Source organism: Gopherus flavomarginatus, chromosome 4 (genome assembly GCF_025201925.1).
Source record: "Gopherus flavomarginatus isolate rGopFla2 chromosome 4, rGopFla2.mat.asm, whole genome shotgun sequence".
Classification (NCBI taxonomy): domain Eukaryota; kingdom Metazoa; phylum Chordata; order Testudines; family Testudinidae; genus Gopherus; species Gopherus flavomarginatus.
Genome location: NC_066620.1, coordinates 51,963,222 through 51,989,909, shown reverse-complemented (window position 1 = coordinate 51,989,909; position 26,688 = coordinate 51,963,222). Strand labels below are relative to the sequence as shown.

Below are 26,688 nucleotides of genomic sequence, written 5' to 3'. Positions count from 1 at the left end.
AAAGATTTAAAAGTAGTCAGCAAATTTCTGCACCAGCTTGTAGAGAGGAGATGAAAGTAAGTCCCACTGTTTAGATCCTGTTCCTCTAGCCCCACCTCTGCCAGGAACAACTCCTGCTCCTTTGGCAAGCCCTGAAGCTGGCTTCTGACACTTAGCCCGGGGCTCAGAGAACAGAATTTCTAAACTATTCCCTGGCTGTAGAAGGAAACGAAAGCAAGTCATTTTCAAGAAAAGCAGGTTGGGCAGTCCAACCTTTTGCTCTAGAGACAAAAAAAACAAAAACAGGAAATATGCAGAGAAAAAAGTGCAATAAAGAAGGGAGGGGAAAGAAAGTAAAAAGAAAATTGGACATTTTGATCTGTATTGCAATCGAGTAGAAATTCACAGATTCTAATCTCAGCCAATACAATTTAAAATAGTTAAGATAAAGATACTCCAGCTAATGGATAATAGATGAATGGCAGAGACAGAAGAAACAGCAAGTTTTTAACTGAATTGGAATTCTGATGTCTTTTCTGTCTCACATCAATCATTAAAGTGAAAGCAATGCTTGCAAATTAGGACAGGAAATGCACAGAATGATTTTGAATTGTCAACCAAGAAGAAACCTCAGAATAAATTACTGGATAATACTAATGATATTAACTCCTGGAGTGGTGAGATTACTCTTTATAAAATTTCAGAGCAAGGTATCGGAATGAACTGGCCCTAAGCTGTGACTAACAGACCTTTCAAGTCTAATGCCTTCAAGTACAAATTTAGTAACCACAAAATTTCAAGTAGGCACTTGTCTATTATTTAATGCTAGTGTAATAAGCAACCATTTGATCTGTCAGTGAAAAAAATGTTTTTAGCGTTGTTGTAGCCATGTTGGTCCCCAAATACAAGAGAGACAAGGTAGGTGAGGTAATATGTTTTATTGGACCAATTTCTGCTGGTGAAAGAGACAAGCTTTTGAGACCATCAGAGCTCTTCTTCAAGTCAAATAATGATCAGATCAGACCAGTATGCAGCTAGGATTCATGCAGCACAGGTTTTATGGTTATTTGTGATGTCCAAGCAGCTGTGGGTGGGGAGAGTTTTCTGAGTGTGGGTTTCTTTCCACGCTGGTAGAATGGCAACTGGGAGAAAGAGAGCCAGCCTGAAAGCTGCTGAATCAGCACAGGACAGCCTGGGTGAGGGGTAAGGATGTGGTCACCTGCACTACCTGGCCTAAGGTCAAACCTGAGGAGGAACCAACACATAGTAACTAGAAACAAAACTGAATCCCAACTTTTAGCCAATGGGAAATATTTTTTACACTGTTAGTATGTAAGACCTTTCATTGACAAGTTCTATAAATGTGAATGGGGTGAAATCAATCTGGCCTGTATTGAGGCACCCACCTGTATTGAGTGCCTAATTCTTTTAGGTACCTTTGAAAATCCTAGCAATAAACAATATTCTGAAAACCTATAGATATTAAAAAGGAATAAGACCCTAACCACAGGATTTTGAAACCAACCTGTAGAATTCTAACCGTGTAGCAATTGATGCTGCAGTCATTATACAGACCAAAGTCCCGCTGGAGGTATGGAAGTTTTCCCTGCTCCCACACTGCACCCTAAGCCCATAACCAGGAGTCAAATTTGATTCACCCTGCCACACGTATCTTTCATTCTGTCCTGCAAATATACTGGAGGGCAGGATGTCTCTGATCACATTTATTCTTTAACAACAGTTTTGGATACCAACACTGGGTCCTTCCATATAGTATTACACTGGACACTGCACTAGCAACTGTTCTGTAAGGAACAATGTTACATTGGCAGGCAAATGAGCAAGATGAGCTAATGAACCAAATTTTCAAAATTAGCCTCCATAATGATACCGACTAATAATAAGCCAACAGAACTTAGGCTCTGAAATGCCTAAGTCACTTTTGAAACCAGGATTTAGGCTCCTAAGTCATTTGGACACTTTTCAATATTTTACCCATGGAATATAGGATAAACCCAATAAATTCATAATTACTGTGATATATGCTAGGGTCCAAACCAGGGGTTGGCAACCTCTGGCATGCGGCTCGCCAGGGTAAGCACCCTGGTGGGCCAGGCTAGTTTGTTTACCTGCCGCATCGGCAGGTTCGGCAGACTGCAGCTCCCACTGGCCACGGTTTGCTGTCCCAGGCCAATGGAGGTGGCAGGAAGTGGCACGGGCAAGGGATGTGCTGGCCGCGGCTTCCCGCCACCCCCATTGGCCTGGGATAGCGAACCGCGGCCAGTGGGAGCCGCGTTCAGCCGAACCTGCTGAAGTGGCAGGTAAACAAACTGGCCCAGCCCACCAGGGTGCTTACCTTGGCGAGCCACGTGCCAGAGGTTGCCGACCCCTGCGCTAAACCTAGGTCAATGCATTTAACCCTACTGGATTCTAGATTAACACACAGCCACTCCTCAACTACCACACAGTCAAGTTATCAGTTAGTTATTTAGTTAAAAATGCAGCCAGATCTGGAAATGTATGCTCTGAGCAGAATCTCTTGTCTCTGCTCCGCTCCGTGGCACCTGCACAAATCAGGTGGCATTATGGCTCCATTAGTAAGCAAGCCTTTGAAGCAGAAGATTGTGGGTCTGATTGTCATGTACACCACTCTGACAATGTAAAGGAGTAAATGAGAATCAGGCCCTTAGGCTTTAATTCCTACTCCAGGGTATTTGGGCACATACTCCAGGCTGGCCCTGATCAGGCACCGGAAGTACTGCAGTAGTGGGGGCTTCCTTTGGACAAGAGGTTATACCAAGCCCCCTTCTTTTTTCCTCTGAAGGTTGCTGAGTTCTCACTGATTTTATTTGTGTTTTTAAGAAAGCAGGATAAACTCTTAGTATGCAGGTTCCTCTGTTGATTTATCATCTGTACAGGAGACTGCTATTTACAAAGGGGGCCTAAGGGACCAAATCTCATTGCAATTTGATGGGAACTAGATAGCTAACTCCCTTAGGCTCCTTTGAAAATCCCATCCTCAGTGACTGCTCCATTTGCCGAATCACTTACTCGACAAACTCCGATCTCCACAACTCCAGTGAAAATCTGGATTATCTTCACTGGTTTCAATGGCTTTACTCCAAGTTTTCATCTACGTAACTGAGATCAGAATGTACCTCCAAATATTTAACTCATCACTTTGTGACACATCAAGCAAGAGGCACTATATAAAACCACATTCACTTCCATCCCATTAGCACAGTTCCTGTTCTCAAACTCCTTTGCTTTCCAGCTTGTAAATTCAGCATATATCATTGCAGCTAGTTGACTCAAAAACTGATGCTTTTAGCAGTCGCTCTGCTGGTTCCAGCTCCATTCAGGACTGACTTTAAGATTTTGCAGATAATATAAAAGGACCTTGTTGGCTTAGCCCTGGCCTTTCTTTCTGGGTTGCTTGCTGAGTTACCAGATTCTTATTTGCAGCCTTTAGAATCTTTCTTGCTATGTGTATTAAGGTTTGACTTTTATAGTTGTCTGTAGAGAGACTTTTAGATATGGAGCCCTTAGCTTCTAGACTAGAACTGGCTTTAGGGAGGATGATAGTAATGTATTACAGCATGTTTATTTGCCAGGTCTTCATGGTCAGATTGTCATTTCTCGGGGGGGCGGGGGAGAGGGAGAGGGTGGAATACCTGAGAGGTACAGGACAGAAACTCATGTCTAATACTCTGTATTCTATAATCATTTGCTCTTGCCATATTGCTGCCATATGCTGCTACCAGATGACATCTGCTATCAAATGCTGCTACTAATAAGCTACAGTGTAGTTTATTTTTAAAGCTTTTTACAAAGCCTTATACAGCAGAACATCTTGGATGGCAATTCATCAAAGGCAAGAAGCCACATTACAAAAAGGTCCAAAAATACCTTGAAAATTCGGTTATTTTTTTAAACCGAGGGTAAAGCACCATAGGCCTGATGCAAAGCCCTTTGTAGTCAATGGAAAGACTCCCACTGATTTCAGTGGGCTTTGGGTCAGGCCCTAAATCAGTACTACAGACTCTCAACAGTCATGTAGAAGCAAAAAGTTAATGGACTTAGCTGCAGCACATGTGCAGCTGGTCTTGCGGTAAGTGTGGATTAGACAGAACACTTTCCAGCTCTACCATAACAAATACCCTACCACCAGGAGGAAGAGAACTTTCCCACTAAAGTGGATTAAGACAGGACCTAATTTGGAAGGGTGTAATGTTCCCTTAGACACATGATACTTGTTGTGACTCAGCCACTGGTCATCTATTTAAAGGACTCTTTTTCTGCATCTTTTAGGGTCTTCTGTCCACAAGAAAGGAGGGGTGTGTGAAAATTCCAACTGACTCACTCCCAGACATAAAGATGGACACAACCTGCCACATTTGGATCCAGATTCAACTTTTGAGAGAGCTCGGACCCAGGGTTTTGGTACAAGTCCATTGTAAAGACATCTAACTGCTAGTTTACATATCCAGCCGCTCAAAATGTAGATCCTGAATATAAGCCTCTTGGTTGGGAACACCATCAGATCAGTGGATTTCTTCAAGAAAGGTGGCACTTATTCCCAGGCTGACATACCTAGTGCTCTACATGCTGTTTGTTGCAATATTCTGTCGCTCTATATTACGTCAATATGCAACAGGAGGGACAAAGAAAATGTGCTAGCATCTTTCTGCATATCTTAATGCTGAGATGCAGCTACTCTGTAGCTGAAGGGCACATTGCAAAGAACTTGAGCTCAGGGAAGGAAAGCAATGGTGCAAGCCACCTATACCCCCTATTCTGCTAGGAGTCTGGAGCCACTACAGTAGCTCACAAACTGGGCAGGATCAGCTGGTGAGGGGGTGGGACCAGAGCACCCAGGATATGCACTGATCCAACACATCTCTGAGGCAACAGTCACTGGCAGAGCTCCTATACAGCCCCAGTTTAAAAGTGCCCATCCTGATGAAGGATGGCAGTAATATAGCTGCCTTTCTTTCCCCAAGGGTGAATGCCTCCTGTTGGAGCTGCTCCGGCTGGCATGTGGTCAAGGGGTGCAAATTGTCACCTTCACATGTGGGAATGAAACTAGCTCCTAGTCGCTAAAGATTTCATTGACTGTATGTTCATTAATATGAGGTTTCGCAGAGTTAGCTGGAGTTGACTCCAGTCTGAAAAACCTCATAAACGTGGAAGTCTGCAATTAAGATCCAAGAGAAATAGCTGGTGCTATGTTCACTATGCTCACAGGAGTGTTTCTAAGCTTTGTTGGTCTGCCTCATTCTTATAAGCAAGTAGGGTTTGAAAATGGACAAGCAGCTTCCTATATTCTCTAATGACCAGCGGTGACTTAGATCCCTCTCTCACCATTCCAAGCTTGCCAGCCACTTCTGGCCAGTATTTCAACAACTCTGTACCTAAAGAGGGGGAAATTGTGCCTTAATATTTACATGACACTTTGAAGACTTAAACTGCTATAAAATTGCTACTTATTACTCTTCTTATTAGAACACTTGATAGTTTCAGCTAGTCCATAGTGCCTGTTTATCCAGAGCACAAAAACACCAATCCGTACAGCACACTGGGCAGCGTCTGCTCAGGAGCAGCCAAGCTTTGAAATAACAAGGGCTATTGTAGGTCAGGTTTGGGATGCATTAGCAGACATGTGCAGGCTGGAGAGCTTAAAACAGCATCTGCTCACTGAATGTTGAGCTCATTATTATTGTTTAACACTCATATGGCAGGATCAGGGCCCACTGTGCCAGGAGCTGTACAAACAAACAACAAGACACGGGGCTATCAGTTTTTCACCTTCACAGAGCTCACTCCCAATTTTTTTAAAGGAAAAAAACCCATGTTTGATTCCTTACTCATCTCTATGATTTAAGCAACACTCTGCTTTAACTGAGCTAGCTACTGAATTGCAAAGGCTGAATGTAAATAAAAACAAATAAGAAAAGGAAACTTCAGCAGCACTTAGCTTGCCTTTTAAAATTCAAGGCAGGAGTTTGAATGAGACGCAGCCAGTAAAAACACAAGACACCGACACCGGCCAAATGAGGAAAAATAACGAATTTATACGAGTGAAGAACTGAAATGGAAAGAATGACAGATCTACTGCTGCATTTTGTGTGCATATAATAATCATTGATAGACTTTCCCCAGGAAATGCTGAAATTACCATCACTGAAATGAGTCCAGCACTTTAAAATTAAATTATCTTTCCCAGAACATTCCAATTTGGGCTTTGGCAACAATAGATGTTTTAATGCTCTTAAATATATATATATATTTTTTAAAAGTGTAGTATCCTCTTTCAAGCAAGACCTCCTTTTTTGTTTTTGCGAAGTCAGACTGGACCTATGGTCATTTTGCAGGGTCCTTTTTTCAAAGCCAATGTTCGACTTCACAGTCGCCAGATTAAGCAACAAACAGGGATTCTTACAACAGCCCTGAGTTATGAATGAATGGTTATTTGTGAACTAGCCTGTCAAGACAGATGCAGTATTTGTCAGAGTAGTGTGGGTTAGATATGGTGGGAAGGAGCCAAACAAACAGAACCAAGGTCAAAGTCACAACATTTTCTTTCTCTCGCCTCTCCCCCCCACCCCGTTTTGTTTTGTTTGCTACAGTGTTTGCTGAAATATAATGCACTAGTCAATATTTTCACTCAGCCTGCCCTATATTTTTGTCTGAAAAGCAATAGCTTCTCCATGCAAGGAAAGCAAATGAATTTATAAATAAATGAATAATAGTTTTATAATACAAGGGAAATATAACATATTGGGCCTGATCCAAAGCTCACTGAAGTCCGTGGAAAGATTCCTGTTGATTTCAATGACTTTTGGGTCCTAGGGAATTTGGATATGTGGTGCAATCTTGTCCAGATTAAAACTATGATTGTTATTTATTTGTATTGCAGTACTGACTAGGAGGCTCAGTCATGGACCAAGGCCCACTGTGCTAAGTGCGCTACAAACACAGAGCAAAGAGACAGACCCTGCCTCAAAGAGCTTAGCCTGGGGGCAAAACTTCCATTAACTTCAGTGGGAGTAAGATTAGGTCTGTAGTGAAAATCCAGAATAGTTTCAATGCACCTCACTGTGCATCATTCAACCACAATCATAGGAAATTTCTGTTTCTAGAGTCATACCTTCCCCTCTTGCAGGAAAATGTGCATGATGGGAAAAGATGTTTTGAAAATCCCACTAGTTCAAACTCACAGGATTGCTACAGGGCTTTCTTCCCTAGGGTGGGAACATGGGATAGTATCCACCGGATGGCAATCCAGGTGCAAACTTCACACTGCATGGGAATCCACAGGGAAATCCAGGTGTGTCTCCCTGAGCCTTGGGGTATGAGAGAGTCTATCTGCACTGCTTGCCACACCCTTCTCCTCAGATACATTATATGGTTCACGCAATGGCCACAGGCTTCTTCCCCTGGGGGAAGTCAATACTGTACTTCAACAAGCAGTGAATAGCCCAAGCAGATTTCCACTTGGAACCCCACTGGGTTTGGAGGCCATCGTACTGCACAGCGAAGGTGCTTTCCAGTTCAGAACCAACTTGCAGAGCTCCTGCTGTATGTAACAAAAAACCTCAGCCATTACCCCCCAGAAGTATACACCCAGTTATTCAGATCCAAAAGCCCCACCCGCTGTCATATGAGCTAAAGGAGAAATCATGTAGTAATTATAATAGTAGGTCTCGTCTCCTCTCTGCCAGCCACTAGAGGGCACCATCATTCACTAATTCATTCATTCACCCAGAATCTGCAGCTTACACTGGGAGGAAGGAGGATACCACGCCTGGTGTTGAATGTGCTCCCTGCCCCCTTATGCAGAGTTGTGGCCTTTGAACCCCTTCCCCCTCTCCTTTATTCCCTTCTGCACCATTCAGCTGTATTTTTGCACAGCTGGGTTTTCCCTCAGTTATTATAGAACAGCACGGACGGTGTAGATGGTTTTGGAGGAGTTGTTTCAAGAGGAAACGTAGCTGCTTTAGCCAGACCATTCCAGGAAGCAAATTGACAGCAATGTTGCATTTAGGCACCTACTTGTGGATATCATAGATTTAAAAAGAAACACACCACAGTTTGTGGTTGTAGGCAGGATGCAAACATACTCTGTACAAATGACTGAAGCAAACTTTTTAGTCTAAACAAATCTGTTCAGCATCCATAACATATTATTAAATTAAAATAATACCTGGAGAACATATAATTCCCAGGCTAAAAACTGCCTGTTTAAATGTATAGCATATGGTTTCACAATGGGAATGGAAACATTTGTGCATCTTCACTAATGACTTGTTTTGTCAAGATGTGCTGGGAGTTTCCTCTTAATCTGTAATGTGGAAGCATTTCTAGCATAGAGACACTTGCATAAACAAAGAAAGCAAGCTGTCCAACTGGAAGTAAGGTGACCAGATGTCCCGATTTTATAGGGACAGTCCCGATATTTGGGGCTTTTTCTTATATAGGCTCCTATTATCCCAGGCCCGCTGGGATTTTTCACGCTTGCTATCTGTTCAGCCTAACTGGAAGAGACTCTTCAGGATAACAAAGATAATGAACAGAAAACTTCTTTTTTTCTGAAAAAGACTTTTCAAGTCTTGTCTCTGCTACTGGTCCTGATGTTTAGCGATACATTTTCTAAGCGTTGTGAGGGATTTCAGCTGCATGGCTCCAAAACTCTGTTCATACCTCTGCTAATGTCCCACAAAATCAGGTCCCAGTTCAGCAAGCTACTTAAGCTTTAAATGTTAATGGAACTATTCACATCCTTAAAGCTGTACACGTGTTTCTCGCTGAATAGGGACCTCACTAAGAACAAATCCTAACATCCTTGTTTAGTTTTTGCTCAGTTCTTATACATGCAAGAGTCCCAAGTTTAAAGTGATAACATCAGCCTATGAAAATATTTTACCTATTATCCTTACAAGTGACACCTAAAATGACTAGGATTAACAGAGGTTGGTGAAAGCAAATAGTTTGTCTTAGGTTTTTTCAGTTTATTTACGTTGTGTGTTTGACAACACTTTGAGAATAGTCAGTTCTGCTCTCTTCCCTCTGTAGCCATTTGTGCCTTGATCCTATAACATGTTGACTGAAGCCAAAAAAACTTCATGTGGGTATAGGGTTCCATCTATACAGTCACTTGCATGATTGTCACTTTAGTCAGTCAGTTTCCTCTTTTATTTATGTGAGTCTTTCACACAGAAGCAGAAGACAGAAAAACATCTAAAAATTGTCACCTGTGACTGTAAAACCCCAAACTGGCAGAGGAGTAGGGGCTGGATGGAGTACCAGAAAATTTACTTTTTTAAAAACTTGACTGGATTCCAAGACGATGGTATCTCTTTAAGAAAGATGTCAATGGGAGTTTTGTATGAGTAGGCACTGAGACGGGGCTTCAGGATTTTGGTCCTAGGGTTTGTTTGTTTGTTTTTGTTGTTTTGGATGGTCTTTTGAACCCCTCTAAGAACCTAAGATGTTCCTTCCATATTTATTTTCTTTAGTCTCCCTCTCCTCAAGTCACATAGTAACAAGATTTACCATGCCAGATCAGATTACTGAGCTCCCAAATCTGGTACTCTACTATCGGCCGTGGCCAATACCTGATGGCTCAGAAGAAAGCAAAAAACACCCAGAATGCACTTTGCTATTTGTATGATGAGGGTACATGTGGGAGGAGTGATTCCTTCCTGACCCCTATGGTGATCAGCTTATGCAGCAAAGAAAGACATTTGATTACCCCACTCAGTATGTATAATTACAAATGATACCATTGTTCATAATATTATCGTGCCCCTTTTAAAATTCATCGGCAACTTCTTGGCTCTAACGAGCAGAGGAGGACTCGAGAATGCTACTCGTGTTTAAGCTTGGCATCATTCCCACCACCTTCCCTCTACCCTACTGGAAGCCTCCACCAGTACTCCAAATGCCCTACAAGAGACTATGGGGAATCAAACTCCAGGGAGGTGCTAAGCACCACTGCTAGGCCACTGGGTCAACACAGTGGAGAGGTTTAAAATAATATACTCCTTTTGAGAATGCTTCCATATTTTTAACAAAATAGAAAATCCTGAAAGATTAAGTTCTGGGCTCTGCTAAATGCAAAACACACGTGAGCTGCACATCAGTAGATGTTAACATTTGGTAATGATGCAATCAGTGAAGGGGAGGCATACAGCGTAGCCACCACTGTACTAGTAACTCAATTATTCTGAAGACAAGAAGTCCACATGCACATAATCACTGGTAAATCAACTCCTTGTTCATAAAAGAGAAGCATGGCCTTGTACCCAGCCAGTTTATATAGTTGGTTTTTTTTCATTAGGCAAATACTCAGCAGAATGACAGTCCATGTAATACAATATTCATGCTATAGAGTTCATTGAAAGATAAGTCACATCAATAAGTCCCATAAAACTGATGTATAGGCAGGAGCTGACTTCATGGCGGGGAGTGGGGTCTGTATAATATTAGTATAACATTAATGTGAAACAACTATCAAGAAAAGAAATCTTAATTTTTCAGGGCTTTGTATATTTTATCCCCAACTCCTCCAAAGATGATAGAATACTCAAAGTGATCATTTGCTTTCACAGGGCCCAATCCATCAGTTTTTACTAATTTACTGACTGTAATGGGAGATTTAGATGAATAAGGAATACCGAATTGGGCCTTTATATGTTTACCACAAATAAGCCTTCCAAATCCCTGAAAACATGCCTTGTTAATTATATGCATGTATAATAAATGTCCCAGATATGTCAGATTATTATTTGCAATCTGTAACTGTACTTATATTACATATCTGCAGATTAAAGCTGAAATAAACATCCAATTTAAATATCAGAACCTGTATACTCAGCAATTTTATCCCAGAGACAAAATTATCTTCTAATATGACCCTATTTTAATAAAACCAGGACTTTGGAACTCGAAAGATAATTGTTTCTAGGCACAGAGTTTTCAAGCATTCTATCATCTACTGTCTTTAGATTTCACATTCAATCTCTGTAAAACGACTCAATTACTGACTCTTTGGACTTCTATTACCTAACCCAAAACAAGATACATGGGGATTGCTGCACAAACCAAAGCTCAACTGCTTTTTGAGTTTCCAAAGCTTCTTGATATTATTTTTGTGACACTAATTTTGCAATCTATTGTCTACATGAGTCTATTATTCTTTGACTCTCTGAATTTCCACATATATTCTGACTACAAGTGTCTTTAACCTCAGATGGACTGTCAAGCAGATGCCAGATGCCCCCTTATTCCCTCAGTGCAAACTATCAGTAAACCTTAGCATAACTTTACTTTGAGCCTTAAACTAACAGCATGTGAAAAGATTAATATGAATAAATTCAAAACTAATCAGATCCCTTCTTTAAATGTTGACACAGTATTATTTATATCCCATAAATACCTTCTTGACTAAAATTCATCCCAGGAGATTGGCATCTTGCCAGTTCTATTCATATTTACTGTATTTATATAGTACAGTTGGCCAAGGATAATATTAAAGACAAAATATGCCTTAGGGTATATACAATATCTCTTATAGTTTTCCTTTTACATCTCCTCATTGCTAAAAATATTTAATCTGAACTGTATAAAATGCCTCACAAAGCCCTATCAGCAATCTGCAGTGATATATAGCTGACTATGAGTATAATTAGAGCATATTTGTAATACTTGGGCTGCAGTCAGTTACTGAACGCTAACAACTTTGTGGTTAAAAACTCAACCACTGATCTTTCCCATGCCTTCATCTCAGCAGCTTTTGACCTTCAATGCATTCATATTGATCTCCTTCTCCTTCCTCATCACTGTCCTAGCGGGATCAGGAACTGCAGAGTTATGAAAAATATTCAGTGAAGTCTAGGAGAAAGTGTATATAGCAGCCAATGCTGCACTTTCAATTTGGTTGTTTAAAATACGGTGGAGCAATTCCCTCCTTTCTGTCTCTTTTGGAGAGGTTCACTCAATCCAGGACAACTAGAGAGCAGTGGAAAAACAGTTAACCTACTTACTATGATGTTAGCCATGGCACTTGCACAGTAGTATTGGATCTGCTGCTAAATGGCCTTCTGATCCCAAACTTCTGATGCACTCTGTTGGTAGGTGCCTGAAGATTACTTTACGCTGTCAGAACCCCGCTGATACTTTAGTACCGCTCTGCCTTTTGACAATATTTAAAAAATAGACCCTCTTTTGTGAACTTTCATGTCACACACTTCAGACAAGTATACGGCTGGATTTTATAGACTCATAGGTCAGAAGGGACCAATATGATCATCTAGTCTGACCTCCTGCACAAGGCAGGCCACAGAACCCTACCCATCCACTTTTATAACAACCCCTAACCCAGGACTGAGTTATTGAAATCCTCAAAATTGGTTTGAAGACCTCAAGCTGCAGAGAATCCACCAGCAAGCGACCCATGCCCCACGCTGCAGGGGAAGTAGTAGTAGTATAGTAGTAGTTCTTTGAGTGATTTTCTTTGGTGGGGAAAAGGGGGCAAATCTGTGGTCAGGATCAATGCCTTCAAAAACCCATATATCAAGGAGTTGTTACTACTTTCTATGGCCTCTGTTAGTAAATACTTGCTACCAGACTCAGGGCATGAGCTGTTGGGTCTCAAAACAAAATTCGGACTTTCACCAAAATATCAGCAAGGGTGGTGTGGCAATGGGGGTGTGTTTTGAAGGAAAAGCACCATGAGTTCCACCTTCTGTCTCAATGTTATTGCTACAAATTACATTGAACCTTTTGCGTATATCCACTTGGCTCCAATATCCATAAAAAAATCTTCCTTCCCTGAGGGTAACAAGGGTGGAGTATATTTATCCTAGCTGTTATTGTAATTACAATAATAAAATGGCTTTGACTGCGAGGGTGTCCTGTACCTGATGGTGTCATTCAACAGTAAAAGAAGAAAAAGGCAGCTGCAAAGAGAGGGGTTCAGACACTTTGGCTGGCATCATGGGACTATCACATGCAAGACACAGCGAGCCCTAAAGCTACAACTCGGTAAACTAAAAATAAATGAAAGAAAATGCAATTAGAAACTCTAGGATAAAGTTACCAAGATGGCTACATTATCTATTTAAGCAAGAGGTATGTACTTTTCAAAAACAGACAGCAAATATTTAGGGCATCAAGTGGAGGGTGGGGGAAGAGGGAGGGAAATTAAAAGATTAGGCACTGGAGTTTTGGATACCCTGATGGTGAAGTTATTCTTTTCTCTCTCTGGTATTTAACCTTCCTTGGCATGAGCAGCTAGCTTTTACCTTTTTCTTAAGGAGTTTTATGTTTTTCTACACACTCACCACCACCACCAAAACAAAGAGGCATGTTATGATGATTTGTATTCATTATAGGTGGGATCTGATTAGATATCAGCACAGAACATTTTTCCCTTTTATTGTTCAGAATGAGATGTGTATCATTGGTGTTATTCAAAAAAAAAGTAAAGGCAGAAAAATGAGAGGGGTTTCAGCAACCTGACACTAAACAGAAGAAGGAACTTCTTTGTACCTAAAATTAAAGGCACCATTAATTGGAACAGCAGCTATTAAACTGAAAACAGAAGGGAGGTCTCTGCAGTTGTCCTTTCTTACCTACCAATTTAAGTAGAGATCTTGAGAATGATATTCTGTGGACTGGGGAGTTAGCAGGGGCAGGGAAAGAAGCCTGTAATTCTTTTTTATACCTTTTTAAAAACCACAGGGATAGGTTGAGGGACAGAACAGCTGTGGAGAGAGATAGGGTCGTTATAGAGAGGGAAAAGAGTGTGTGTGTGTGTGTGTGTGTGTGTGTGTGTGTGTGTGTGTGTGTGTGTGTGTGTGTGTGTGTGTGTGTGTGTGTGTGTGTGTGTGTGTGTGTGTGTGTGTGTGTGTGTGTGTGTGTGTGTGTGTGTGTGTGTGTGTGTGTGTGTGTGTGTGTGTGTGTGTGTGTGTGTGTGTGTGTGTGTGTGTGTGTGTGTGTGTGTAGATCTGCAAGCAACTGACTCCTTTCCCCCCTCCAAAAAGTATGAAAACCGAAATAAGAAGAGGAATGAAATGAACAGATAAAGGGAGTTATGATACATGGGGCAGGTATTTCAGGGCACTGGGCACTGCCAAGGCTTGGAGGGTGAAATCACACACACACACACACAGAGGACTTACTTTCGGGGTAAAAAGGCAGCATGTCTATTTTGTAAACCTCTTTGGCATAATACTCCTCATCGCTCCTCTCCCTTTCGCAAGTGGCGGCTCTGTGGTTGGCTTTCTCCTGCAGCAGGTCCCTGGTGCTGTTGTAGATGGAGATGACCTCCGGGGGTACCTCCTCGGGCTCGGGGTACTCTTCGGGAGGGCTGGTGAGCTTCAGCTTGCTCAGGATCTGTCCTCGGATCGCCTCGATCCTCTTGCGCATAAACTGATCCATGTCTAGGGTGCTGCAGGTAGACAAGCTGAGCGCCACGGTGGCCAGATCCAGGGTGAGCACCACGCTCAGAAGATAGCAGTGCATTTTCGGGTTTAAACCCAACGTCCCAAAAAAAGTGACTTGAAAAAGAAGGGGATGGGGGGTGCAAAGGAGGGGAAGCAGCTGCGGCTGGAAATGCAACCGGGTTGCCAGGAAAAGGCAACGGGGGTGCAAATGAAAAACGCCCCCGGGTTACACAGGCGAGTTGCAAAGAAAGCGGGTCGCTACCTCTGCATCAGCCTCCAAACGGAACAAACTCAGAGGTATTTCAACCAGCCCCCACCGCGGCGCCGGGCACCAGAGGAGTTTCCCTAGCGAGCCGGTGTGGCCGGGCTGGCCAGTGAGCAGCGCGCCTGAAGCCGGAGGGCGAGCGGGTGGCAGCCGGGCGCTCAGCTCCGGGCTTCTGCTCTGGGCTCCTCCAGCGCCACGCACGGGACCGGACGGGACGGGAGAGGGGCGATGTCAGGGGCGGGCTGGCGGCGCGCGCTGAGCTGCTGGCCCCGAGCTGCGGAGCTGCAACTGCGAGCAGAGCGAGCCGCCCCGCCGGCGAGAGGACGCCCACGTGCGCGTGTGTGCGCCAGGGGAGAGCCCGGGACTCCCCGGGGCTGGGTGAGCTCTGCTCTGCTCTTCGCTCCGGTGCTGATCCTGCCGCCGGCACCCCGGGCTGCATGCACCGAGCAGCCCCCCTCTCTTGCGGTGCAGCTTCCCCGGCGCCCTCCTCTTCCTCCAAAAAAAGCCAACCCAAGCCACAGTCAACAAGCCGGCGCTGTTGCTCCTGCTGCTGCAGCCTCCTGTGGGTCGCGAGCCCGGGCGTTGAAAAGGTGCTTTGCCGCTTTCTCCCTCGGGGGCACCTCTCCCCTCTTGCTTGATTTCAGTGCTTGCCACGCAAGGCCCGATCTGCAGGGCTTCCCCTGGCCCGAAACGCGCAGCTTCTGCTGTACTTTATCTGCAGTCCCGTTAGTGTCTGTCCCTCTCTCTCTCTCTCCTCCTGCCTGCCTCCCTCCCTCGCTGAGCCCCGTTGCTTTCCTTGCGAAGAGGGAAACTTTGCCAGCAGATAACATCACGATCCTGCAGGGAGAGGGAGATTTATAAGGTCTCCCTGCACCACGTGTTTGCCTCCCAACAAAATGACGTGGTGGGATTGCATGGAAGAGGATTCCTCCAGCTTTTCCCTCACCCCGGCTCCTTAGTCCCTCTTTGCAGCAGGCGGGGGCTCCGCGAGCCAGCATTAGCAGTGCATAAGCTTCAAGGTGCCGCACCGTGCGAGGTGGGAGAGAAGCGGGAAGGGGAAGACGAGGGGTACTCTTGTCAGGCTTGCTTGGGGTTTACTGTTTCTTGAGCCTGTTCTTACCGTCATACAGCCAAATCACATCGCTGTTTCCAACTCTGTTGTAGGCAATTGCCTGGCACTCGCGATAGGGGTCACTGTCATGCCTGCCCCACCTTTTGGGGAGCTCTGTGAGATACTTCTGTTAGAAAAATATGTGCCAATAATTACGATTCATTATTATATTATGCAGCACATTTGGCCCATCGTTTTAATAGTCAGCAGAAGGTATTCTGGCTTTGCTCAGTCCACTCCTCTGTACTAAATTCAATTTCCATACACATTCTGTGGCCTTGTCATCTCCCTCTGAAGTGTTACCTGGTTATCATTATACTCATTAAAACTGTGATGATGATTCTCTTCTGCCTGCTCCTTGGTGCCCTTTGTGCACATTGTCATTTGTACTAGGTCACTCAGTTGCTCGCTCCAGGAGCTTTTTCATTTGTCTCTCTAATTTGATCTCTCAGTTACTTCTTTATGTCCACCACAGTCTGCTAGATGTTATATATACAAAAACCTATTGGGTTTACCTGGCCATCTTGGTGCCAATGCATGACCATTCTTTCTTTGTACATAGGGAATTGCTAGAGGTTCGACCTAAATGCATTCTGGCCCTGGTCTTGAGAAATTATTCTACAGTCAAATAGATCTCATTCTTAACTTCATCTCCTATGTGTTTTCTTTTTCTGTCACAGTCCATTTATCACATCTGTACATCAGCATGAACTTCATGAAATGATCAAGTAGTCTTTGTTCCCTTAACACCCACCATTCTATCCCTCAATTCTCTTTAGCATTAAGTTGTCATAATTTTTCACTGGATGTGTTAAGAGAGAGAATCATTTGGAGCCTCTAGTAAATCATCTAGCCCACTCTCTTCCATAGTGACAAGATTGTTTTTAAACCTCCTATTATGGTATAAGATAGGGGTGTAGGAGCATTCATTGCAGCATGATGACATAAGGGGCATAAAGGGATAGGACCACAGCTATACCATTCCTAATTATACTACAAAAAATGTACAGAGGAAGCCAGATAGGGTGGCTCAAATATCCCAAAAGATATAGGCCCAGATCCTTAGATGGTATAAATCAACACAGAACCACTGGAGTCCAAAGAGTTACACCAATTTACACCTGCTGATGATCTAGCCTTAGAAGTACAATCTACTGTTTCTAGGAAGTATTAAAAAGATTTCTAAGACTTGCTAGTCACTTGAAAGTGGTAGCCCCTAGATGAAAAACAAAATTTTACTTCTCAGTATGTCTGCAAGGAAAACAGCTTCCTTAGAGCAGTTACCTGGGGAGGAGGGAAGGCTAGGGAGGGGAGATAAAGGGGCCTAGCATTAGTGAACTACTGTATGTTGTTCGCAATGGTAGGGCTCCACTGTAGGAAAAGCAGTTGCCAACTAATCTAGCACTGCTATGGATACAAGCAAAGAAGAGCCTTCCTACTGGATAAAGGACATGAGAATACTATATACGGTAACTCCACACTTAACGTCCTCCCACTTAACGTTGTTTCGAAGTTACGTCGCTGCTCCAGTAGGGAACATACTCATTTAAAGTTGTGCAATGCTCCTTTATAACATCATTTGGCTGACTTTACAAGGGAGCATTGCACAAGTTCCTCTTCTCTGCCTCCTCCCCATCCCTCCCTCCCAGCACTTCCCCTGCCACCAAACAGCTGTTTGGTGGCGCTTAGGACTTTCTGAGAGGGAGAGAGTGAGCAAGTGAGCGGGAAAGTGCCCCACCCCGGCAGGCAGGGCCACCCAGAACACAGGGGGGCTTTAGGGGCTGCAAGGCCCTGGCTAAGGGGGCACTGGGGCCCTGGTCTGCAGCTCTAAAACCCCTTTCAGAATGCGGCCCTGCGAGCATGGGCCTGACGAGCAAGGGCAGCCACGCAGCCAGCGACCAGAGAGAACCAGTGCTTTCCCCTTCAAGCCAGCTGGAGAGAAGCCCAGGGCCCTGCAGCCCCTGAAGCCCCTGTGTTCCAGGTGGCCCTGCCTGCTGGGGGGGGGTCGGGCAGCTCCCAGAATCGCAGCCATGGGTGCAGTGCCGCGCCGTACAGAACCACTTGCATGCCCTCTGCACCAAACAGGAGCTGCCCCAGGTAAGTGCTCTGCACCTCCTGCCTGCCTGAGCTCTGAGCCTCCTCCTGCACCCCCCTCCTGAGTGCCCTCCCGTACCCTAACTCCCCCCCAGACACTGCACTCCCAGCCCTGAGCCTGGGGCACCTCCCCACCACAGTACAGTAAAGTACTGTACAGTATATAATGCCTTTTGACTGCCCTCAAAAAAATTCCTTGGAACCTAACCCCCCACATTTACATTAAATCTAATGGGAAAATTGGATTTGTTTAACACTGTTTCACTTAAAGTTGCATTTTTCAGGAACATATCTACAATGTTAAGTGAGGAATTACTGTAGTTGAAAGGTCATTTTGCCATAGTTTGGAAGTAAACAAGTTTAAAAATAAGCAGAGATGGATGGCACTGCAGCCACATAGCTGACGTCGCACCAGTCCTGAATATCGCATTTAATGGCACCTGTTCATTTAAACCTCTCTGAATTCCTACAAAGAGCTGAGTACAAGTTTCTCTGTCACATCACCACACTTTTATTGTTTTCTGTGTCAATGTCTTACTCTTATTGACCCGAAAGGTACAGCTCCAGTGATAATGATTTGGGAAATCATATGGTTATCAATATCAAGAGAAATGAAGTTGAATTAGTTAATTCATTTGATTTTATTTCTGTAAGATTCCTGTTTAAAAACAAACCGCTATTTCCTCAGCTAGTATAAATTGGTATAACTCCATTGACTTCACTGATCAGCTAAAGATCTGGCCCTGCCATCGGTTGTACCTAAGATATGAATGTTTCTGAACATAAGGTTGTGAAATTAATTTATTTCCTCACAAAACTGTACCTGAAACCAGGGAGAAATACATGTAATACATCCATGGCCACGTAAGAATTTACAGTTGTTACTAGGCTGTACCTCATGCCGATCCAGAACTTCACAACGACAACACGGCTAGAACTCAGATCCTCCTACTAAAGCACTAACCCATACCATGTGAGCATTTAGAAACTCTTCACTAGCTGTCGGCAGTGATAAGTAGAGCTGGGCAGAGAAAGGTAATTCTCCTTCAGAATTTTGATATTTTGAAACTTGCTTTTGTTGCCATTAGGAATAAAAACTAAAAATTTCAAAATTCTCTGTGTACCCTGGAATCCCTCGGGTCTTGGATTCTGAGGCAATCTGTCCGGGGGGCTGCTCCAGAGCCGTAGACCCTTCCAAGTGAGTTGGGGAGTGAGGCAAATGAGCTGGCAGGAAACCGGGCAGGTTTCGAAACCTGGCTGGTTTTCAGCTAAATGTCAGCAAAATCGAATGGTCTCCGGGAAATGATTTGATTTTGCCAAATCAGCAAATTCCAAAAGAAAAATGTTGTGCCAAAACTTTTCCGATCAACTCGTTAGAAGTCTTATAACCTACAACAGAGCAGTTCTTATGCTGTCCAGTAGAGAGTCCAATAATGGTACACACACACTACCAGTTCATTACACACTTTCTTGGTTTGACAAATCTCAACCTCAAGCGTCTGGCATTCACTATAGTTCAGCTTTCAGTTTGACATCAGTGTAAGAAATCTGTTGCTACCTAAGGCTTCTTGGTATCACTATGGTGCAAATTATTGCCATTCAAAAGCTCTCAGATGCAGCAGGGATAGAATGTAGACTCCTCTTCCAAAAGCATAGTTAGATCCCTACCACTTGAGCTAAGCCCCTACCACCTGTAACATAGGGCCTGAGGGTACGTCTACACTACGGGATTATTCCGATTTTACATAAACCGGTTTTATAAAACAGATTGTATAAAGTCGAGTCCATGTGGCCACATTAAGCACATTAATTCGGCAGTGTGCGTCCATGGTCCGAGGCTAGCACCGATTTCTGGAGCGTTGCACTGTGGGTAGCTATTCCATAGCTATCCCATAGTTCCCGCAGTCTCCCCCGCCCCTTAGAATTCTGGGTTGAGTCCAGTGGCTGATGGGGCAAAAATCATTGTCATGGGTGGTTCTGGGTAAATGTCATCAGTCATTCCTTCCTCCGGGAAAGCAACAGCAGACAATCATTTCGCGCCCTTTTTCCCTGGATTGCCCTGGCAGATGCCATAGCATGGCAACCATGGAGCCCGTTCAGCTTTTTTTTTTTACAGTCACTGTATGTGTACTGGATGCCACAGACAGAGGCAATACTCCAGCGCTACACAGCAGCATTCATTTGCTTTTGCATGATAGCAGAGATGGTTACCAGTCGTTCTGTACCGTCTGCTGCCGGTGTAAATTGGCAATGAGATGATGGTTATCTGTCCTTCTGTACTGTCTGCTGCTATCATGGGTGCCCCTGGCTGAGATCGGCTGGGGGCGCAAAAGCAAAACTGGGAATGACTCCCCGAGTCAATCTCTCCTTTATGGTTTCTAGAAATACAGTCAGTCCTGCCTAGATTATGAGGCAAGTGTACTAGAGAAGCAGTGTATCAGAGAGCACAGCTGCTCTGTGTCAGATTCCCCAGAAATGATGAGCTACATGCCATTCACGGGGGGTGCCCCTGCAACAACCCCACCCGTTGCTTCCCTCCTTCCCCAACCTTCCTGGGCTACCGTGGCAGTGTCCCCTCCATTTGTGTCATGAAGTTATAAACAATGCAGGAATAAGAAACAGTGACTTGTTAGTGAGATAAAATGAGGGGGAGGCAGCCTCCCGGTGCTATGACTGTCCAGGCAGGACATTAAGCGGTGCGGGAGAGAGGAGCCCAGCATTGCCACCCGCTGCTATGATAGTCCAGGCAGGACAGAATCTTTTCTTTACACAGGAAAGGGAGGGGGCTGATGGAGCTCAGCCCCCAGTTGCTATGATGAAGACAGTTACCAGCCGTTCTGTCCCATCTACTAGGAATGACCAAGAATCATTCCTATTTTCACCCAGGCACCCCCTGCCAGCCTCCCCTGAAGCCAGCCAGGAGCACTCGCGGCCTGATAAGAAGGACGGTTACCAGTCCTACTGCACCGTCTGCCACCGGGGAGGGGAGAGGAGCGGATACTGCTCTTCACTGCTGCAGCATCACGTCTACCAGCAGCATTCAGTAGACATAGGGTGACATTGAAAGAAGTCAAGAAACGATTTATTTCCCTTTTCTTTCATGGGGGGGCGGGGGGTAAATTGACGAGCTATTCCCTGAACCACGCCGGACAATGTGTTTGAACCTACAGGCATTGGGAGCTCAGCCAAGAATGCAAATACTTTTCGATGACTGCTGGGGACTGTGGGATAGCTGGAGTCCTGAGTACCCCCTCCCTCCCTCCATGAGAGTCCATTTGAGTCTCTGGCTTCCCATTACGCTTGTCATGCAGCACTGTGTAGCCTGTAGATTTTTTTTAAATGCTTTGGCATTTCGTCTTCTGTAACGGAGCTTTGATAGAACAGATTTGTTTCCCCATACAGCGATCAGATTCAGTATCTCCCGTACGGTCCATGCTGGAGCTCTTTTTGGATTTGGGACTGCATTGCCACCCGTGCTGATCAGAGCTCCACGCTGGGCAAACAGGAAATGATAATCAAAATTTTGCAGGGCTTTTCCTGTTTATCTGGCCACTGCATCCAAGTTGAGGTTGCTGTCCAGAGTGATCACAGTGGTGCACTGTGGGATACTGCCCAGAGGCCAATACCGTCGATTTGCCGCCACACTAACCCTAATCCGATATGGTAATACTGATTTTAGCGCTACTCCTCTCGTCGGGGAGGAGTAGAGAAACCGATTTAAAGAGCCCTTTATATCGATATAAAGGGCCTCGTAGTGTGGACAGGTACAACGTTAAATCGGTTTAACGCTGCTAAAATCGGTTTAAACGCGTAGTGTAGACCAAGCCTGATACAAACAGGTCAGCCATTTTGATTCTTCCTAGTAGAGGACAATGGCACACATACATGCTAGCCAGTTCATTACAATATATACCAAAATTCACAAGCATCAGCTTTCCATTTTGAAAGTATGACATTCTCTCTCTCATGACACATTGCCTGAGCTTATTTTCTATGTGCACCCAAAACTCTTGCTCCCACAGATTTTCTTGTGGATATACAAGCAATGCAGAATTGGACCCCAAAGAAATTATGGCCCAACCTCTGTTTATCATGGACGTGTGAGCAATTGCATTGAGTAAGGCAATCAAAAGTTGGCCCTGTAACTTTTGCCATTTTATGTGCATGGTCCAATGCAATTCTGCTGGATAAAGTGCCACAAACTAAACATACTTTCAGAATTAAAAAACCACATGCCTTTCAATACAGGTAATGCAGTTTTTGAGTTATAACTTTATTTTCACTCTGCACATATCTAATAGGCTAAACTATCATAATTAACCCTTGGCATTTTATTTTGGGAAGGTATCAGTTGTATTTATTAAATTTTAAAGAGTGAGTTAGAGTGAAAAACTACTGTGGAAAACATTTACTAAATACAAATGCAGTTAAACTTGATTTGATCTATATACATTTTTTTTAAATGGACCCCATCCTGCATTCCTTGGGCACCCAAATGTGAGTAAAGAAAGCACAAAGAAAGAACAGGACTTATCTGTTCTTGTGCTTTCAATTCAGTACAATGCTGTCTTTTTATATGTTGATTTTTTTTTTTAATAAACAGTAACTGTTTATTACGAAAACAGGGACACCTGGAAAGTTACTCCACTTACTGAACTTACGGCTTTCATGTTTCCTGTTAACTTAAAAATTATGTGGTCAGGATTTTACAATTTGTGGTTTCTTTTTTAGATTGTTTTGGTTATACACAAATGTGCTGTGCAAAATACAATGGCAATAATCTTTCTCAAACTGCTGACGACCAGGTCATTAAGTGAGGTGGCTGGCCACATTTCATAAAGTAGAGAACATTGTTGGAGAAGGAATAACTTTTAAAATTTAAGAGGCACATTTCATAAGCTTCACATTGATGACGAGCGTCTGACAATTGCACAATTAATTCTTTGTGGCATACACAGAACTTTGCAGCAGTTACTCTGCTCATATTGAATCTTAGCTGTTCTGATGCAGTCTGCCAGCCAAGAAACTTTTGAATTCTCCTTTCTATAAAAACAAGCACACACAACCATTCAATTTCTGGAGAAGAGGTGGCACCTTATAATAGTGAGATGAAGAGCTAACATATAGAGGAAAATTGTACAGTAATAAAACGCTTGGTTTTATCATTTAATACCTTTGGTGTAGCCGGAAGCACCAGTCCTCTATATTTCTGTATCGTACTTCTCATTAGTAAGCATAGTGATTCCTATGTGTACTTGACACATCCTATTGAGCTTACTTATTATTGCAAGTGGCCCCATTGCCACCAGGATGTGTCTTTTATTTCATACAGGACTCTGTCCTGCAGCCCTTACGTTTCAAAGATATTGACTAATTCATATCTCTGGCTGTTTAACATAAAATTAAAATGATCTTATGTTAACATAATGATTTTCGTTTTAGAGGCCCAAAGTTCTTTGCAAACTTTACAAAGTGAAGGTCTGGTCCTGCAACCTTTCCTCACGAGTAGTCCCAGCTCATGCAAACTGACCTCTTGGCTTCACTAGGAGTGTTCATGTGAGAAAGAACAACAGAATTTGTTCCGAATAACTTTTTCCACTTATACAGTGCCAGCACCTCTGAGTAAAGGTGGGAATTGTTCTCCAGTGCACACCACTACTACGCAACAATTTAAGGCAGGAAACAAAGAACAATACCATAAGCAACTGAAGGTATAGTGCAAATTTAGAATGGACTATGACCAGGATACCAGCATTAAAACACCTAAGGCCAGATCAACCACAACCCTAACCGGAGGAGCATGCAGTCCCCAGTAAGTGCTGAGCTGACATAGCTATCTCTTGGACTACTCCTCCCAGCAGATCTAGCTGTTGGAGGAATTCTGGGAGCAGAGATGGGGGTATGGCCAGATTGCACAATACTCTAGTTTAGGAACTGTTATTAGCTGACATAGATTAGACCCTGACAGTCTGGAAGCCACAACAGCACCTTTGTGGCACAACCCTCCACTACGCAGTGGAGACTGGATGCTGCAGAAAATCGGGGGCACTAGTCTTACGAAAATTGTCAGGGAATATATAAAGACCACAGTGGTCAAGACCTCTAATCTAAACTATTATAAATTCATAGACCACTGCTTTATATGGAGTGTGTATGTATTTCTTTAATAAGATTTTAAGGCCTGAAAGGTCATTGCATGTTATTTTAGAATTGCATAGAGACAGTGTTGGTTGTGCGCCAATAAATAAGACAAATGATAATCGTAGAAATTGTTAGTAGTTCTAGCAGAACATCTATATGACAATATTCAGGAAATTCAATTGTACAACTTCAGTGAAAACATACGTCCAGGCGGTACTTGTGGTGGTTTTTTAAGAAGAGGATTGTTTATAAAGCAATATTAAGTAAGTGGCGGCAGCCTCAAAAATGGGCCTTTAGTAATGTAATATCTTTAGCCATGTATTGCAGCTGCACAGTTCACAAAGACTGTAGGGTTCTTGCTTCTCCGGCAGCCTGCTGGTGCAGCTCGCACAAAGAAAAGCCTTAAATAAAACAAAGTGGATTCCTAAGAGTGTAACATCTTCAAAGTGGCTCATTTTCAAGGGCAGTGGGGAAGAAAAACTCTAGACAGTTAGACTTTGATTTACTGTTTCAGACTGTCCCAGTAGAAAGTCTACACTGATCTACTTTGGGGAGTAGGAAGCGGGGAGAGGGGTGGAACAACTTCTAGTTTTTTTCCCCTGACCAAAGATTGATATCCTCTTCCAATTTAAAAAACAAACACATTTTCAAGTCCACTGTCCATGGACCACTGAAATCAACTAGAGCTCTGCACAAGAAGGGCTTGCAGGATTGGATCCCTATAGAATGAGCTGACGTAAATGAGGAAACTGCAGTCATTTGTCAAACTGAAGAGACAGCCCTAGACCAAGTAGGATCAGATTTGCCTCTGTATAGAGTGCCTACAAAAAACTTATGCATTTAGCCATCCTTAGTGCTTTTAAGTGCTATGTAAGCCTTGTGTGGTTGCTCTGCACAGGAGTGAATTTCACCCCAGTGAGCAAATGTATCCATAATAAAGTGTAATAAACTTTGTGTCTCACTATTTTTCCTGGCTTTCACTGTGACAACGGGCATCCTTGGTCTACCATGTCATAACCCAGGCTTCATTGGATTATTTCATTCATACATAAGGCATTCTAGTTTGCTTTGGTATGGATTTTGTTTGATTGTTTTAGTGAATGCAATGAGAGGAACTGACATCCCTGCATTTGTTTACAGCATGATACTGCTAACACAGCTCACCCCTTGACTAGAATAGGTCAGAGGGCAGCTCAATATCTATACTCCTTCATTGGTCTCTCAGCTGAGACTGTCATCAAAAGCATCAATCATGCTTGCATTTTTCTGCTGTGGGTACTGTAGCCAGGGCCGGCTCTACAGTTTTCGCTGTCCCAAGCAGTGGCCGAATTGCCACCGGAGAGCTAAACATAGAAGCTGCTGGCGAATTGTCGCAACTGCGGAAACGCGCCTGCTGCCCTAAAGATGCACGGACTGCCCCCGCCGTCCGCAGCGGCAATTCGGTGCGCTGCTTGGGGGCAAAACAACAGGGACTGCCGCCCCTTGCAGATTGCTGCCCCAAGCACCAGCTTGGAATGCTGGTGCCTGGAGCCAGCCCTGACAGTAGCATCTCAGAGTTACGGACACCTTGGGAATGGAGGTTGTTCGTAACTCTGAAATGTTCCGTAACTCTGAAGAAAAGGTTAGGGACTTCTGGGATAGGGTGGGGCATTGGGACTGCAGCCGCAAGGTGAAGGTCAGGGATCCAGGTGTGTAGGAGGGGAAGAGTTGGGGCTTCTGTCCCACGGATGCACCGGAGCTCAGTGCTTTAGACATGGAGGAGGAGCACTGGAGCTTGGGGCTTCAGCCCCATGGCTCTGCTCCCAGTTTCAGCCTTGCAGGGGGCACCAGGACTCAGTGCTTCAGCTCTGGGGGAGGGGAGGCGCCGAGGCTCAGAGCGCCCCAGGGCTCCACTCCTGGCTTGGGGGAGGGGCAGGGAGGTTGCATTAGGGCTTGGGGCTTTAGCTATGGGGGGACATTGGGGCTGAAACTGGCACTCCCCTCTTAGCTAAATTCCAGAGCCCCAGCACTCCCCCCGATCTAAAGCCCTGCATCCCAGAGCTCCTGAGGATCAGAAGCTCCAAGCTCCCCTACTCTCTGGCTGCAGCCCCAACCCACCATAGCTGAAGCCCTGAGCCTCGGGCCTAAAGCCTTGAGGCAATACAGTATTTGCTGGTGTGTTTTTTTTTTTGGCTGTGCTGTTGCCTCATTGAGGACTTCCAGTTCCACAGGGTGTCTGGTTGTCCGGTAGGTCCGTAACTCTGGTGTTCATATCTTTGAACTCTACATTCCCACTACAAACCAGTCTGAGTCCAAACTGATTTCACATCGGCTACTAGATAGCCACTTTTAGTCACTACTCCACCTGTGCTAGTGGCCTAGAGGTACATGGCTCTGATCACTAGTCTCCTGAGCCATCCAGGCTCCCTGCTCACATCCAGTATGCATCCTTCAGAATCTGCAATAGTATTACTACATTTACTAAGGGCTGCAGGACCTCCACCACAAACAGTCTCAGACAGCAGCTTTGGATCGGGTTGATCCATGGGTCTTTTATCTGAGGCCTAGTATCTCAATGCCAGATGTACCCTCTACCTGGACTATAACTTACACTTGCGTGGGGTGGGGACAGACTCTGACATTGGAGGCCTTTTCCAGTCACGCACAGA

General features: G+C 44.1%; 1 protein-coding gene across 1 annotated transcript in view; it reads right to left on the bottom strand.

The window, feature by feature from the left end:
• Positions 1–15,821, bottom strand: part of TGFB2 (transforming growth factor beta 2) — a 78,322-nt gene extending 62,501 nt beyond the window's left edge. Inside the window, exon 1 of the mRNA XM_050950249.1 lies at positions 14,166–15,821. Coding sequence (XP_050806206.1) covers positions 14,166–14,508 — 343 coding nt within the window. The 5' untranslated portion in view covers positions 14,509–15,821. The remainder of the gene's footprint in view (positions 1–14,165) is intronic.
• Between the last annotated feature and the right edge of the window lie 10,867 nt (positions 15,822–26,688).